This window comes from Lissotriton vulgaris, chromosome 2_1 (assembly GCF_964263255.1).
Source record: "Lissotriton vulgaris chromosome 2_1, aLisVul1.2, whole genome shotgun sequence".
Taxonomy (NCBI): Eukaryota; Metazoa; Chordata; class Amphibia; order Caudata; family Salamandridae; genus Lissotriton; species Lissotriton vulgaris.
This window is the reverse complement of record NC_141687.1, coordinates 208,346,180-208,364,403: the sequence shown is the minus strand read 5'-3', so window position 1 is coordinate 208,364,403 and position 18,224 is coordinate 208,346,180. Positions and strand designations below refer to the sequence as shown.

Sequence of the window (18,224 nt, the reverse complement as noted above, 5' to 3'; positions counted from 1 at the left end):
GAGGGCGGTCTCGGTGCTGTGGTTTGCTCGGAATCCTGACTGCGAAGGGTCGAGGGATCCGTTAGTCTCGAGGAAGGAGGTTAGCTGTTTGTTGACGGTCTTCTCGATGACTTTAGCGGGGAACGGGAGGAGGGAGATGGGGCGGAAGTTCTTGAGGTCCGTGGGGTCTGCGGTGGGTTTCTTCAGGAGGGCGCTTATCTCTGCATGTTTCCAGCTCTCCGAAAAGGTGGTGGATGCGAAGGAGTTGTTAATGATGTTCCGGAGTTGGGGTGCGATGATGGAGTCGGCTTTGTTAAAGATGTGGTATGGACAGGAGTCGGCAGGGGAGCCGGAGTGGATGGTGTTCATCACGAGGGTGGTGTCTTCAGTGCTGACAGGGGTCCAGGCACAGAGGATGGTGGTGGGGGGCATTGGTTCAGTGGTTGGGTGCGTGGTCTGGGCGCTGAAGCTGTTGTGTATGTTGGCAATCTTGTGGTGGAAGAACGAGGCGAGTGCGTCGCAGATGTCTTGCGAGGGCGTGATATCGTTGTTGCTGGTGCTGGGGTTGGAGAGCTCTTTAACGATGCCCCCCAGGGCAGAGTAACCCAAGGCAGTGACTTGCACTGCCTTACGATGCTCCAGATTTATGTAGCAGCACACGCCAAGCACGATGGCCTTGTGTTACTTGGTGAATCTGACTTAAGGACTGAGTTGCCTTTGTGGCACCATGCGTGACGCACGGTCAACGCAATCCAATGATAAATCTTTGTACATGGGCTCTGCAGTGGTTTTGGTGGTTTCCTGCCTGCTTTTTTTTTGTTGTTACATTTACATTTCTTTCTTCTTTCCTTTGTTTTTTGTTTGATGCTTTTGATTTCTTTACTTGGTGCTGAAAATTAAAGTATAATATTGCATTTCTCTCTACCGGTGTGTTATGCTAGGGAATTTTGGTAATCCAATCAGCACTTTAAAAGAGAGGCTGCAGAATAAAGGTTGGATTTCTCTTTATGATGTGACTTTGTTTTAATCATGTACTGTTTTGCATAGGATACGAATATCTACGCCCCAAATTACCCCCAATCTAGTACATTGATATATATACCTGGAGAATACCCTTGTCTGAAGACGGTTCAGTGGCTGCAGCCTTCTTTCGTGACCTCCCTCTACCTTTGGCCAATACTCGCCTTTCATTCCCATTAACTCCGGAAAGTGATCATTGTCTCAAATCCATCACACCAGCAAGCGCATTACTGAGCTGCAAACATTTCATCATCATTTTATTTGACCTAGGGATGAAGATAGGTTGATCTTTCTCCTTCTAACAAGCCACAGTGCTCCCAGCACCAGCGTCCTCAAGCAGCCACAGGCCAGACTTGATTGAGCGCATCTGAGAGTTTTGTTTTTTTGGTTTTCACTAAAAACCTCCTTCATTTAAAGTTTGTTTTTGAGGAACATAAATCTTTGCCAATAGGGTGCATTCACCATGGTGCCCGCGTGGCAACGCTTAAGTGCCATCAGCGGAGCTGCCACATAGATTTCCACCTCGGGCATGATATGGTGGACAGTCGTCTACCAGGTCAGTGGAGGGCAGCCCTCTGCTGGCCTGGCAGATCATCCACCATCCTCTAAGTGAGGCTCTTTATCTTTACTTACGTTCCAAATTTGAGAGTGTGCCTCTCAGGTATTGAATGGATACATTAGGAACCCTTTCCCCACCACAACACTAAGGCCCTCATTCTAAGGGGCATGTAATTTCCGATTGGGCCAGTATTAGGAGCGAAGAGTCAAACTGGGAATCACAAGTTGTATGTTTCACCCACACTCCTGTTTCTTTATCCCTGTGCAGATTTAGACAGGTAAAACTTTCTGGATTATGCGCAGAGGAGTACGGCTTAGAGCGGGTGAAAAACATACAGGAACTGGTGTGCAAACACAGATTCCTGCTGTTATTCCACACTGCAAGGGTGCAAACTTGTAATTCAGATTGAATTTTGCACAGGGGAAATTCCAATCCCCATGGTATGTGTATCTTGCTGTGGTGTAATTCTGATTTTCCAGTAAACCCTTACTGAAGGCCTAGGTCCAGAATTAGAATGAGTGGATCCTCTAGGGCGCAATGTAGTCTTGGGCAATATGAATGGTCCTTCCGAGTACACAGAAACAGATGAGCCCAGCCTTTTCTAACCCAAGGCCAACCTGGAACCGGAACTCCTCATTGCAGCCCAAGAGGAAGATGGGTTTGAATGGAGCCCAAGCACACAGCCAGAGCCGCACTAGTACCCCTAAGCTCTGACCAGACCAAATGACATGTCTACAATGAAGATCTTGGGCAAGGTTAGGGGTCTGTATCATTGTAAGCTGCCCGCTGAAGGAAAGATTCACCTGATTTCCACATATTCCACATATTCATGCCATTTTTTCAAAAGATCTGGAGCCATGCTAAGAAGTTGCGATGAGCTCACAGGAGGAGAAAAGCTGTTCTAGAACCAGGAATTTTTTTAGAAGAATTTCCAATCTTATAATGATCCTGGATAGAGAACTGTCTGTGCACTTGAGCTTAGCATTTGTGTAATGACTGCAACTGAAATGTGTCGCGCGATGGATTGATACAGTATTACCTACCATCACAGGGCAAAGCTGCACCTCAAGCTCACAGACAAGAACAAATGACTGACAACACTGGCAGCACTATGGTAAATGCATGCTTACTTCCTGCATTGCTTTGCCAGCTTCTCTGTGGATCCTTCTGCGAACTGCCGCAGACCATAGTCCGAGCCTCCAGCAGAGCCCAGCTTGCACAGCCCCTGAAAAAGAAATTGTCCTTTAGCCATGGGATCCAGGTCAGTGACCAAATGATCAGGACTCATGCGGCTCAATAACAGTGTGAAGCAGGAAGGAAGGGGCAAATGAACCAAATAGTAATATGATACTCTCTTTTACTTGTTCGCGTGTTACACCACTGGTGAAATATTATAGCTGCTCAGGCACCTAGTAACGTACTAACTAGGGTTACCACTCAGTTATCAGATCCCCCAAAAGGTATCTCTGAGCCACCAGGTCCTGCGACACTGAGCCGACTATTGCTGAATATCTGACACTGAGCCACTTGGACCTGTGGCACTGCAGCTGAGCCACTGGTGCCCTGCAACATTACCACTGAGCCACTGGGCCTGCAACATTACCACTGAGACCCCAGAACATGCATCAGTGACACTGAGCAACTGGGGTCTGCAACAATACCCGAGAGCATCGAGGACCCCCAACAGTAGCAGTGTACTAGTAAGACCTGCAACCTATCTTAAGACACCACCTCCTGCAACACTAATACTAATGTCACAAACCTAACAAGAGTCTGAAATCTCAGCTATGCTGGAACTAAGACTTGAGACCTATAATACTACCACTAAGACATTAGGTCCACATTAGACCTACACTAATGCCATGAAACCTACTCCACAACCCACCCTCTGAGTATCCAGACAGTCAGTCTTACAGTATATCCTTTGTGCCATCAGGCTAGCCCCACAGCCATACCTGTGATCACCAAGATTATCTCACATACCCATATATTATCCTTCAGTCCCTGAATCATTACCACAGAGCCACTCTGTACCCTTCTCACAAACCGCAGTAGATGATAAGCCACAATGTGAGCCACTGTACTCACAACATAAACTGAAGCACAATTAAATTGGCCCAGATTCACATCTGTAAAAGTGACTCATCTGAATGGCCTAGAATCCTACATGGGGTTCTTTAAGCAGCCCTGCAAGCACAACAATGACTAGTTTCCTTTCAGAAAATGGTACCATTCGGATTTAGGTTTTTCACTTGTAATGTACAACATAGAAAGAGTAACCTTATCTAAAAGCATTGATGGATAATGCGTTGCACCCCAACAGCATGAAGCACCAACAAAACCACTGTATGAGGATTGAGTGATAGCGTCTCTTATTCAATGATATCGGCTCTTGAGGTTCTGGTTAACTCACCACCAGTGCTCGGATTTTAATCTTCTCATTCTTGGTTTTCTTATAGATCTCCTTCAGCATGGACACGCCATTGGTGATAATGAAGGTGGCTCGGCTCAGCTTGGTGGAGGCGTGGATCAGCGCCTCTACTGCTACCAGCTGGTCAATCTCGTTCTCAGAGCTGGTAAGGGCCACCATCATCTCCATAACCCCCTGCATGCCCAGCAGCTTGTTGCCAACATCAAAGGGACCCTGCAGGATGCCCGACACAGTCTGGATCGCGTGCAGATTCTTTTCCATGTTGTTTGGGTCAAATTTGCCCCTTCAGGAGAAAACAAAGGAATATGTTATCAGTCTCAATCCCACAGGGCTCTGAGAGGGAAACAATGGCATAGGATTTGGGAGCCAATGGTGATGTGAGATAAAACGAGACATTGCTGAACATTGTTTACCATCTGTAATGCTGCACATTGTTTGCCGTACACTATTGCAATGTACTAATGCAAATGCAATATTACCACAAAAAAGACTTCCCATTAGTTCTCACTGTGGCAAACTGATGTAAGCTTGTTTTTTTGTTCATCCTTTGCTCCTAAAATGGTTTCTGTAAATTCTGACATTAATCGTAGCTATTTTCGGTGTGTTTAACCTTTTTAGTGCATACATAGCGTGCTACTTGCGCTTCAAAACCCCATCAGGGGTAGCAAGCGCTTTATATATACAAACCTCTTTCCCTCTTCTATCCCGCCACCTACCCTTCTCCACCCAAATAACGGAATACCATATCCACTACTCAAATTACTTCATATTTTACTATACTAATTTTCAACACTAATCCTTTATGGGTTCCGGAGTGGCGTGCTACTCGCCAGAAAAGCACTTCAACATCCATCAGGGGTAACAAGTGCTATATGAATGCAAACCTTTCTTCCCCTTTTATCCCTCCGCTATCCTTCTCACTCCAAATAACTGACTAATATCCACCACTGAAATTACTTTCATATTTGACCATATTCACCACTAATCCTAATTGGGCTTCCTGAATAGCGTGCTTCAACACCCCATCAGGGGTAACAAGCGCTTTATAAATACAAACCTCTTTCCCTCTTCTATCCTGCCACCTACCCTCTCTACCCAAATAACTGAATAACATATCCACCACTCAAATTACTTCATATTTTAGTATACTCATTTTCAACACTAATCCTCTACGGGTCCCGGAGTAGAGTGCCACTTGCCGAAAAAGCACTTCAACGCCTCGTCAGGGGTAGTAAGAGTTATATAAATGCAATTACAATACATTTAGATTTTTGTTTCTCGCGTTTAACATTTTTAGGAAGTTTGTTTCTTTTGAGACAGAGAAGGAGCTCTGCTTACCTGGAGCAGAAATGCATCTGGATGATGAAACACAGCACTGGGCAAGTTTAGGTGTATAAGTTGCTGATGGACACTCCCATCTGCATGACCATATATCAGACCCTCCAGCATTTCGCGATTTGCAAAAGAATCGCGAAATCAGCTGAGGACCGCAATGAGCGCGATATTTACCTTTTGGGCCGTAAAATAAAATGGTGACATCTTATTGGCTGTAAGCGCACACGTCACTACATGGCGCCATGAAGCCGTAATAACGGCCTGCTTCCTGAGCCTACAATGGGCAATACGAGCTTCAGAGGAGGCTTGCACTGTCAGTAACGAACCTACACCGTGAACCCGAGAGGAGTCCTACAGCTTGAAAGGAAGGAAGCTGCAATATTCGCCTGAGAGGAGTTCAAAGTCGTTGTTGTCAGACTAACTATGAAACTGCCAGGAAAACGGGCATGTGAAGGTAAGAAAACTGCACCGCCCTGGAGCCTGAAAGGGGACATGCACTATTTTCATTCCATCGATCTTCAAATCTGAGACGCCTAAACTGTGCATGGCGGGCCCTAACTGCAACCACAGGATAAAATGAAACACTGGCCGTGGGGCCTGAGTGGCAGTGAGGAGTGCCGGTGTTTCAACCACTGAGGTGCAGTTGTGCATTGTAACATTCTGCCCATTCAATTGACAGGTCTGTATTCAAACTCTCCCCACTCGTACAGAGTAAGCATGTCTGTTCCGAAAGTATAACTTCCCTAAATATTCACAGACTGACCTAAGAATATTAAATTATTCTCTCCTCTAATATATATGAAAATATGCCTATGCCTCTTCCCCGATTTTCAGAGGAAGCAATCAAATCGGAGCCCTTATTGGAGACACAGACCGGTGAGTTCCGCGCTAGCCCCATGGCAAAAAGACCCCACGGGTTATTAAAGGCACCTGTTTGGTCGTCAACCTATAAAAACATTGCCTGTCTGATCGCAAATCGTAATTTGTACCAATGTGTGAAAACATATCGATGTTGTTCCTGTAGTAGATTTTGGGTAGCAGGAAAGTCCTGGTAATTAAAAAAGAGCAGAATTGTGTGACTGCGGATGAAACTGGGGGACTGCCAGGAAACCGGGCATGTGAGGGTAAGAAAGCTGCACCGACCAAGAGTCTGAGAGGGGACATGCACTAGTTTGATTAAATTGAACTTCAACCCTCCACTCGTAGGGCCCTCTCTGTGAGCATGACTGAACAAGCACTCTGAACCGGGGAGGCGGGTTGAGCTCCTGCCGTCCCATGCTTCCACACCTGCCCTTCCTGCTCTCTTTACTGTGCCCTGTGATCCTGTTACCCAATGTGCCAACAGGGCCTCTTAGCGCTGTAGGACTACTTGTGCTCTCTGGTCTGGTGCTGCTGTGCTCGCCAGACCCGGGGTGCCAGGCTCCTTTCCTGGTGGTATAGCTGCGGCTGCTGATGGTCATTGTTAGACCCAGATTAGGGATTCCCGGTCACATTGGTTCTGTTCCTGGTTTCTGTTGGTCCCGGGCCCTGTGTTTGGGGAGGCCTTGCGGGTTTCCTGCTAGTGAAATGGTTCTAAATTGGATGAATGGTGCCGGCCTTTTTTATAAGTGTCCCTTCAAAATCAAACTAAACGATATGGCGTGCACCTGTGTGTGTATGCGCAGAATTAACATTATTTAGGTGTAGGTTTATTTGTGTTGGTTAACAACCATTGAGCTTCACAGTCAAAGACCTCTTCCAAACTAAATATTGATCAACCGTTCACCAACATACAGAGAAAAATATCACGCTCAGAACCAAATGAAATGGCGCCGGGGCAAATAAAGTGCTACAGTAACAAAGAATGCCATTTGTATAGTAAGCTAGATGATAAACTTGCTGAACTGTCAGGATAATTTGCGGATAGAAGTCCACAGATGCTCGATAGGCCATCCAAAAACGCAACCGCATAAGTAAGAATGCTGAATAGACGTGGTTGCATCTTTTGAGAGAGAGGTGTCACGCTGCTCCTGTACATCCCTCCAAATGAGAGACTGACAACTTGAAGCTGCATGTGTCTTTAGAATTTCATACCCTTAAGAAGGACCTCAGTATCTATGTGGCCATGGGACTCCTTGGTGCCTGGCTATATCCTTACAATGTACGGTAGTGGGTGCTTTCACCACAGAAAACGGGAGGACTGGCAACTCTCTGCTGTTGTGCTTGGCTTAACCTATGATCCAGAATATTACCACAAAGGGGAATATAGCAAATAACATTTTAGACACTTTAAACATGTCTATTTCAGAGTGGAATACACTGCTAAAACATTTTCACATTGATTTAAGGCTGAAAAGGAATGATTACAAGTAAAATAAAGTGTCGCAATAATGCCACACAATTTCCGTTTCTGTGCCGCTAAATTTCCATTTTTGTGCCGCAAAATTTGCAAATCTATGCCGCAATATTCTGGGGGGTCTGATATGTGTGCTCGTGTTGTATTGTCCCGTGGGTCAGTCCCCTGAATACCACAGAAGACCATCACTGCAGATGTTCACGTAAATTATCAAGTTGTGGTGTATGCTTAAATAATTTTGGGGGATGGCTTTCGGATGTAGGAGGGCACCCAGGCCCTCTTGGAGACTGGATGCTTCCCATAAATCCTGGAAAAGGTTTAATTCCACTGCCATCTTGCTCTGGGGAAAAGTAGTGAACAAGTGTAACCCGCTCCGGGGAGGGTTGAGGACTGTGATGTTGATATTTCCTTATTTTCTTTAACTCAGGTAAATCAATTTGCATTGGATCACAATTTCTGAATATGTTGATCAATAATCCGTAAATTGTATTGGTAGCTCTGAATAGAATACAAGAAAGAATCAAATAATGCAGGACCTTGCAGAGTACTAAGGAGCATTGTTTCTCTGGTGCAGAAAATCCTATATGTGCCCACAAACACATTCTCTTAGGGCTGTTTTCAAGGCTGTATAGGGTCCTGGTGCTCATCCAGCCACGTAGGCCACTGAGGTCCAGATTTACAATATTTGATGCAAGGGAGTGCAGCAAACAATGCTGCTGCTCTGCCTTGCACATAAGGGAGAGAGGAGAAATGGCCATAACTACTAAGATGTGCATTTTTTGCTTACTCTTTCAGTTCTAGTGCACTTTTGCCTGCCATGCTCCGATGCACACACTCTTGTGTCATAGTGCAGTGTTGTGAGCGTTTTCTGAAACCTATGTTTGTATTGGACGGGGGCCCTTTCATTACAAAAACTATCTTTTTTATCAGATTTCCCACTTCATAGGTGTGCCGTACAACGAAGCACAAATGCACAGTTGGAAAAATATGGAGACATTAAAACAGTTCTTCTAGCTACAGCCGCCAAAAGGAGGCATAAGGTTTTAGCACAAATCTCTGTCCCCGAATTTTAATAGATAGGGATATGTGTCAAAGCCCATGAGAGGCTTCATGGAAAGGCCCATGTACCACTTATGGAATGACCTTTTTTTTTTTTGCAAAGTAGCACATAGTGGGATTTTGCATTATTTCTGGGATATTTTTAAGTACACATCCAGGTTTGCAGGGGACAGTAAATCCCACCACAACTCTCAAGAAAATCCCACCACAACTCTCGAGAAAATCCCAGCCCAACACTTGGGAAAATCCCACCGGAACACTTTGCGCGGCAATTGTGTTAGTTTTGGGCGCAAACCCAGGCTTAAGTGTTAGTAATCATGTGCCCTTGTGTCTTTGGCCTTCTTGGGTTTTCCCTGTGTCCAGGATGGCTGGTTCAGCCCATGTGCTGTGATCCTTCTTCGTGACTTACGTGATATATTCCTCGCAGATCTTTCTGTAGTTCTCTCTCTCCGGGTCACACCGCAGGTCGTCGTAGAGCTTGTTCATAAGGATGGAGGCAGTCATCCGAGTATTTTCAGTCAGGGGGAGGCAGATCAGCAACTCTGGGATCTGACCCAGGACTTTCAGGATTTTCCTCAGTCCTACATGGGGAACATAGGGGAAAAAGTAGGATGAGAGCAGGAGAGGTAAATGGGGAGAACATAGGAAGAAAACAGGAGAAGTGAAAAGAGAGAAAGGGCAAAGGTAATAAGACAGAAGCAACACAAGTGAGAAACTCTTGGCTAGGCAACAGCAACAATCATAGAGAAGGGGACTGGAAAGAGTGCCAGAAAGAGACTCAACAGAGAAAGCAAAAATGGGCCATGTGAAGGAGAGGAACAAAAAACGAATAGACCAAAGTTATGAAGGCTGCAACCAGGTAAAATTAAAAGATACAGGAGAGAGATGAGTTTAATGTGTCACAGTGCTCTAAAATCAATGTACAGAGACACGTAAGACCACAGAACACAATCAGTGCAAAAGAAAGGGACAAGACAAAGTAAATCACTAGAAGACACTCTTGAAATAAGCAGAGAAGAAAGAAAGATAAAGAGAGAGAGACAGGAAATATGCTAGGAGGAAAAGAATGTGGAAAGAATCAGTAGGGAGGTACAGTAATGAGCGTGTGTGAAGTTGAGAACAGAGTGAGTGAGTAAGGGAGAAAGACTTGGGAAAAGAGAAGAGTCGAGGTGAGAAAAGTTTAAGGGAGCAGAGAGTAGAGAAAGACAGAGCAGAGGGTGGAACAGAAAGAAAATAGTACAACAATCTAGAACAAAACAAAATGGCTCAGCATTTTTTACTGTGCTGCAGGCCATGTGGCAGTGTCCATGCACTTCATAAGTGTGGAGAAGTGTGGCTCAATGATTAGAGCGGCAGACCCTGATGCAGAGGTCTAGCCCGGGACCAGGGTTCAATTCCCCGTTTGCGGGTCTTGGGCTCAAAGAATTGCACAGACCTGATAATTCTCGCCTCGGTGCCTATTCCAATCATGGAGTCCCACTCTGCAACTCTGGGCAATAGCTTGCTTAATCTCCACAACGGCCCCCACAACGCTAAGGATGCCTGGCCTCCACCTTGGGGGTGCCCAGGAGTGGACGCCTCACAGGGAAAGCCAGGATGGGTTCCACAGCGGTATTCGTACAAGCGCCTTGAGACCCTTGCGGGTGAGTAGTGCGCTATACAAGTATCAATTAACATAACATAAGTGATTTAGCGGAAACCGAGCCTTAGGGTCTCTAACATATAGTAATGGCGAGAAAGTCACAAGTATCTACTTTAGGATTGTTGGCACCAATAAAATAGAATTTATTTAGAAGAAAGCTGGCTCAATAAGGTGTAACAATGGTCTTAGTACTATTAGTAATATGACCATTGTTATGTACTGGTTGGGGAGCTGCCTGGTCCGAGTCCATTTACTTGTAATTAAGTTCCAAGGCAAAAATCTTTGTGGAGGTAGACGAGCATATGCCAGTGCGCAGAATTTTCTGTTGTCATGTGTCTTGCACTTACGCTGTGAAGGAAGAGGCGGCTCCTCCGTTAAGGCGGAGAAGCATCGCCCCTTTGCTTTTAAGCAGTGTCAGTAAAGGAAACACAATATGATAATAACAAAGTTATCATTTTATGTTTCCGTTCTGCTTTGTGGGAGGGCTGCTCTGGGGAAGGGGGGGAGTGGTTTGCGCACTCCAAGTACGCATCAGGGTTGGACTGGCCGTAGCAGGCACCGGGCGTTTCCCCTGTGGGCCGCCAGGTGGGGGCCGCTTTTTAGACCCTGGGGGCCAGTTTTGTTACCGGGGCCGGCAATTTCGGCCACCTGTAACAAAATCGGGCGAAACCGGCCCTTGCAAACAGCTCGGCCGCACCCCTTGCCTCCCCCCAGGGGGGGGGGGGGGGTGCCGAGCAGTTTGCCAGGGCCAGTTTCGGTTCACTGTCCGGTCCTCTGCGCAATGACTGTTTGGCCGGCCGGGTCTGGTGACTCAGTGGACTAATGCATCCACTGCAGGGGCCTGTGTTCGACCTCATGGTCACAGGTTCAAATCCCGGCGGGTCCACTCAGCCTTTGATCCATCTGAGGTCGATAAAATAAGTACCATTGAGTTGGGTAACAATAAACATCTGTTATTCAGTTCCAAGATGCCACGCCAGGGGTGAACGTGCGCTTTACAAATACACGTGTTATGTTATGTTATCTGGGGCCGTCCAAAACAGTCATGCACATTTCGGATGTTCTCCATATAGGCTGCATTACAGCTTGTGTGGAGAACATGCCCAGGCCCCCAGTCTCCATCTGGATGGTTATCAATCATTTATTAAACTTGCATTACCATCTACGATGGGGAGACCCAGGGGTGGCCTTCTGTTGTTATTTAGCCTGAAACTCCTATATAAAGCTGTGTTAGTAGTGACAAGTTCCCCAAATATTTTAGCAGTAAGATTGGAGGGGGACAATCTGCCTACAATCCTAGTGGTAAATTTTTATAATTCTTTCACCAGGAGTGACGAATTAGACCATTTAAGAGCATTATCAGGGTTTTTGGATGATTATGATGAACACAACAATAGTTGTTATTATTTGTTAGTGCTTAGTGATTTTAATATTCATGTTAGTCATATGCAATGTTTGCAGAATATGGACTTTAAAAATGACCCACCTGGGAATACTCATTTTGAGCACACTAGGAATGGGTTGTATTTGGAGAGTTTTTTATCATCATATTGTTTGTTTGCCCCAGCGCAAGAGGAAACTCAGCGCTCTGTCCCAACGTTCAATGGCCAAGGCAATGAGTCTATTATCGACTATATCTTAGTGTCATGTCTTCTGATGAATAAAATAGGTCCTTTTAGTGTCGAACAGAGAGGCTTTAGTGACCACAATCCACTCATGTTGACTATTAATATTAGGGCCCTTAAAAGTGAAATTGTCTCATCTAGCATTTTAAATTCTAACATAGCCTCTAAATGTCAAGGCCGCAGACTAAGGTGGGAAGTGCTAAAAGAGTCTGGTAAGGACGCGCAGAAGATAGCGGAGGCAAGAAGGGCCTATATAAAGGCTATTAAGCGGAGGAAAATTGAGCTCAAGGACATGGCTTTGGAGGAACTGACCAAAGTGAGTGTTCTGAAATGTAGCACTCAATTTTGGAATGTGATTAATAGTCCCTTGTTTAATGAGACAGAAAATACAAATCAGGACTGTCTCATCCCACCAGAAAAGTGGGTGGAGCACTATGGTGGTCTTTATGCGGAAATAAATCATTCATCTCTTGTGACTCAAGGTGATTATGCACAGGCAGGAAAGATCAATTTTACCAGAGAAGAAGTCTTGGAGGCTATTGAGACTGCAGCACATGGGAAAGCCCCAGGTCCGGACGGGGTCCCGGCAGACCTGTATAGAGCAGATCCCCATTATTGGGCAAAGATTTTAACTTTTGTTTTTAATGCAGTTACTATAGTGGGTCCCCCAGTGTCCTGGGGCAAAGCAGTCATCGTCCCAATATTCAAGAAGGGTTCAAGAGAGGATCTGGCGTGTTATCATCCGATCTCTCTCCTGGACTCGGCTGCTAAGATAATGGGAAAAGCCGTCTTGGTGCGGCTGACAAATTGGCTGGAAGAGAATGCAGTTATTTCAGACCTGCAGTACGGGTTTACGAAGGGAAGAGGTACTGCTGGCCAATGCCTCAATTTACATCTTGTCATAGGGAAGTACACAGTCGCTAAGTAGGGGGACATCCATCCAGCTTTTATGGATTTGTCCACTGCTTTCGACCTTGTAAATAGTCAGAAATTGTGGACTTCCTGTTTGACATGGGTCTGGATCCGGTACTGATATCCTTTCTAGCCGTCATTCATAATGACACTAGTGCAGCAGTCCGCTATAGTGAAAATGGGAGCCTGACGGATTCTTGGCCTGTAAAGCGAGGGGTTAGGCAAGGGTGTATCCTTGCACCTTTACTGTTTACACTCTATATAAATAAATTGGGTGATGCCCTAATTTAATCATGTAAGGACATCCCGAGAGTTGCCCAAAAAAAGATTCCTGCATTACTATATGCAGACGATACTGTGCTACTGGCTAGGACGGCAAGAGGATTACAATTACTTTTAGACTGTTTTACTAATTTTATGGACTCTTTGGATCTGAAAACTAATTTAAAAAAATCACATGCTATGTCGCTAGGTGGTGGACGGGCGAAAAGGGCACCTTTTTTCTGCAAAGGGCACACGCTTATTAAAGTACCTACCTTCCCATATTTGGGTATTGTATTCGACGATAGAAGATCGTGGATAATGCAACGCGCACTGAAAAAAAACACATTAGCAAGGGCCACAGGGGCCCTGCTGGGCTTTGCAAAATGTTTAGGCTGTAAGCCATTACCGGCCATTATGAAAATCTATAACGCCAAATGTTTGCCCATGGTGTTATATGGGAGTGAGGTGTGGGGCTACATTGATTCAAGTGAGATCCAAATGGCAGAAAATGTCTTCTTCGGAAAAGTATTGTCGCTACCACAATCCATAGCAACTTTTAATGTGCACGAAGGCCTGGGGGCTGGCTATATTCCTGATCAGATTGCTGTAGCACCGATACTAGGGTGGTTAAGAATTTGGGCACAGCAAGCCCTGAATTTAAATCAATTAATTATCCAGGATTGTCTGACCCTAGATAAGGCCTTGGCTATACCATGGATCCGTTATATTAAAACTCAAATGGACATAATGGGTAGCCCGGATTTATTTACACACCCTAGGGCCTTAAGTAAAATCGCAATAAAGACAGTAAAATCCCAATTTTTAAACAGGTTGAAGGCTAAAAAGGAAGAAGAGGAATTGGTAAAACCATTGGTTAGAAACTTTGTCATGTTAAGCATGGGGAGAGAGATTCAGCCATACTTAACATTCAATAGCAAGCCTTTCCATCTGTTTGTTTTGCTAAGGTTTAAACATAATATGCTACCATGGTTGTTATCTTTCCCCAGGGGGTTTGTTAAAAGTGGGACTTTGGGCCCGTGCCCATGTGATAATAATTCGGAGCAAAACGTCCTTCACGTGATCTTTTTCTGCAAATTTTATGAACTGCAGAGAAAGAAATTTATCCTGCCACTGCTGAGAGGTTGTAATTTTGAGCAGGTGAGACCAGCCCTGGCCTACTTACAAATGCTTGGGTCTGCTGTGGTATGTTTTGGGGTGGCAAGCTACATTATAGGGGCTGTGAGATGTCGCAAGAAAATACTGCTACCCTAATCACCTTTCTCTGCCCTTGTGTGTTTTAGTCCGGAGTATAGTAGAAAGTTTCTATTAGTGACGATTACCAGATGAATTTTGGAATTTTATATAATTAACAAACTGGGTGACAAACCTTTTAGCTTGTATATGTGTTTGATAATTGTAAAGCACTATTTTATATTGTAATATATTTAGTTGTTTTAATTGTGATATGGAAATTTGATCAACCATGAAATGAAATATTGTATGTGCTTTGATGGTTTTAAAATTTTTAACCGAATAAAGCAATATTTTGACTTTGACTTTGGGTGCCGAGCTCAGACCAATCAAAATGCTGCATTGCAGCGTTGTGATTGGTCAGGGGAGCCTGGGTGTTTCCTGATTCCTGTTCGGTGCCAGTGGAGTCCTGACACAGAAGAGAGACAAGGTGGTGAAAAGGTAACTTAGTATTTTACCCCTGCTTCCACTCTCCACCCCCGATCAGTGCCGGCTGCCACTGAGGGGCTGTGTTTTATCCCAATTTCAGGATTACAGACTTCATTGCAGAACCTGAGATGCATTAGACTGATATGCTCAAGATAGGCCTGAGATCTACCTTGAAAAATAATGGAATTGTTCTTTTGACCAATTAGGCAGAGGCAGTTTATCAAGGTCAACTGTTTACTGGAACTTTCTTTTTGTAGGGTTGCAGATATTGGAGTCTTTTTGTACAATTTTATTTTATTGGCCAATTTTTATTCGTTTTATGCCATCAAAATGACAATGATAGTGTAAGTTGGCACACATCATTATGGTGTAGGAGATGAATTGACAATTAAACATGTCTGCGGTTCTCAAGTCCTGCAACATGTTCAATGATACATAGCACTTGGGTCTGTTGGAGGGCATTTCAAGTGAGGCACCATGCTGGCAGCTTTGCACTACCATTTACAAACACTTATTTTATAGCAGTTTGGTTAAAGTGTAAATGGAGACTATACCTTCTACAATGCATGACTGATGAATGAAGCCCAAGGCTTTAAAGATGGCGGGTGGGTGACATGGAGACATATGGTATTCTTAGTGATTAAACTTCCAGATAGCCGATGAAATTATGATGTAGGAGTAGGGCACCCCGTTTTACGGTATTTATATTTTTATAATTTCCGTCTGTATTTATCCATATTTATTTTTGCTAATTTTACCTGTATTTATCCATATTTATTTTAGGTTTTGTGAAAAAATGAAGCTGAAATGTGTATATTTCTGCATTTATTCAACTTGTTAATTAATGTACACTCGTGTCTGAACGCCTGACAAGGTTCAATGATATATATACACACTAAGATGATAAAATATGCACTTATAAGAAAACATGCACATTTTAGTATCATGGTCGTGCAAATCTACTGTTCTTTAAGGCTCTTTACTAAAATTCCTTTATTTTGTAAAACCCTTGCCTGTCAATCCGCGCTGCTTTTAGCCTGGCAGTCATGATTTGACAGCATTCAGAATCACTAAAAAACAACCCAATATTCGTTTTTATCCACATTTAAAAATAAATGCAGACGGGAAAAAAATGGTTTTCTGGCTGTATTTATCTGTAAAAATTAGGAAAATCGGGAAACAGGGAGCTTATGTATAAGCCATAACTTAATCCATTAGCTAGGTTGTATGTCATATAGCGTCCTAGATATCGCTCAAAAAGATGGTCCAGTTTTGTGTAGATTTCCTATTAATAACTCCAATGTTGCAATTTTCTTGTAAATCACATTTAAGAAATTCTATTTATGCCAGACGATGCACTGATTAGGTTATTCTGGCTCTATACCATTAGCTACGAAGAAGTCAAGAATGGGGAAAAGAGCGGGAAACAGCAAAGATGTTCATGGAAATGTATTGCTATTCAATAAGAAAACACCCCCGAAAGCAATACAAGATCATCGAGAATTAGCACCAGGGCAGTCACGTGCATATGGGTCTACTTGTTCGAGCTGTTTGATAAATATTAAACTTTACAAAAACGTCGGACTCATGCAATTTTCTTGACATTTTCTGAGCATCCATGAAGCTTTGTACACAACTGAATCAACGGCAATGTGTCCCACTTACGTACCATGGTCAATGACGAAAAGGGTTCTGGAGTGGTCAGGGTTGCGGAGATTCTTACGGGGGATGTTTTTGTTGAGTAGGTTGAGTACCTGGTCACGTCCATGTCCAGAAACTTGTTTGCTTCCCAGCATGTCCAACAGGGCCACAGTAATCATCCGCAGATCTTTCTTGGTGTCTGCAGATGTTGAACACAGGAGAGAGCTGGGTTAGTAGGTCTGCACCAGTAGCTGAAAGAAATAGAGCATCCATCCCCAACTGGTACTTCTAAATCCTCTCAGTACAGCCTAAACCAACTTATATTTTTTCTTCAACTCCCACTTGAGAGGTTTCAATCTTTGTGGGTATCCCAAACCTGCATTCTAATTACACTCACCTAATGTACCCAGGTAATAAATAGTTTATATGTTCTCTTGAAATCAGGTTGCGCTGAAACGTATCAGCTCTACATTACTGACCATTTTTAGTGGTTGGTAGGTTCTCGAAAGAACCAATTGTCACCTGTGCAAAATGGCTCTCCATCCATCCTTACCCATCTTCCACTTTTTCATACGGATTACAGATCTGCTCCTACAGTTGGCAATGTGGGTGGCAATCACATGCATGGCCTTTATGGGTGTGAGGCAAGCACCAGCACCACTGGGATATACGTCTGTGTGTTTTCGCTGGTGGTACACATTCAGCAGTTTGGTATGACCTTTACAACCACATTCCTCTGCCTCTTAACACATCTGTACTGAACATTGCCTCCCAACCTACAAGATTACTGCAGTGGTAATTTGAAGGTATTTGTGGACTATCTCTCTTTTTTGAATATCATTAGTATCTCTGATTTACAGGTATTGTGCGGGAATGACAAAAAGTGTATTTACCTCCAAATTGGAATGATCAGTTTGGGACTGCTACAAGAGCCAGGAATACAACCGAGGCCGTTTACTGAGACAGCAGACAGACATGTCTGGTTAAATGTGACTCCTTTGGCTCGGCTTCCAGAGAACGTTAATTTCCGACAGAGTTAATGCTATTGTTCACAACCAAGAGTGACCAGGGCTAGCTGCTGTTGCCTTTTCTGCTCATGTTGTTTTATCTTTTTGTCCATATCTGTTTCCTGTTTATATCCTCTTTTACTGGTTATACTGATTTTTCAACTCTCTTATTCTTCTAGTCCGCTTGTGGGCATTGTGGCATTGGATCCATTGCGCTTCCACTGTGGCAACTGTGTAATTACTGAGCAGCAGCCACTGGGATTCAAGGGATGTTGGATGCAACAACTTGGTGATGCGTTTTATAGACTGGAGAGAGAGAACTGAAAATCTTCTTTGTACTGGAGGACGCACTAAAAACAAACAAGAGCCCGCCAGTGGAATTGCTTCCATTTTGGGAAGGTTATAGTCGATAAAATTATGCCAATGTTTTTTCCTCCAGGTTTAGCATTTACCCTGAAATGTATTTGGAGGATGTTCCATTACCCTCCAACTAAAATTAGGCTCTTCATTTGGAAGGCAGTCACAGCTGGTATATTGTCTCCTAAGAACTGTATGACAAGGAACAGTTTGTGCATGTGTTTTGCTGCTATATCTTTATAAAATTAGGAAACTGTACTCTGCAGAATGCCCTGTAAATATTTTGGATGTGAAAACAAGGGCTTTTCAGCACAAAGACACACCCATTGCTTAGGCCTGGCATGAACAGCAATGAAAATTGTCTGGTAACATCATTGG

General features: G+C 44.0%; 1 protein-coding gene across 1 annotated transcript in view; it reads right to left on the bottom strand.

Moving 5' to 3' along the window:
- The window catches only part of LOC147729844 (protein unc-45 homolog B-like), a 67,083-nt gene that overhangs the window by 29,913 nt on the left and 18,946 nt on the right, over positions 1-18,224 (bottom strand). Inside the window, exons 3-6 of the mRNA XM_086954040.1 lie at positions 16,511-16,681; positions 9,128-9,299; positions 3,972-4,272; positions 2,689-2,783 (exon numbers count right to left, since the gene is read on the bottom strand). Of these exons, the coding sequence (XP_086810166.1) occupies positions 2,689-2,783; positions 3,972-4,272; positions 9,128-9,299; positions 16,511-16,681 (739 nt within the window). The remainder of the gene's footprint in view (positions 1-2,688; positions 2,784-3,971; positions 4,273-9,127; positions 9,300-16,510; positions 16,682-18,224) is intronic.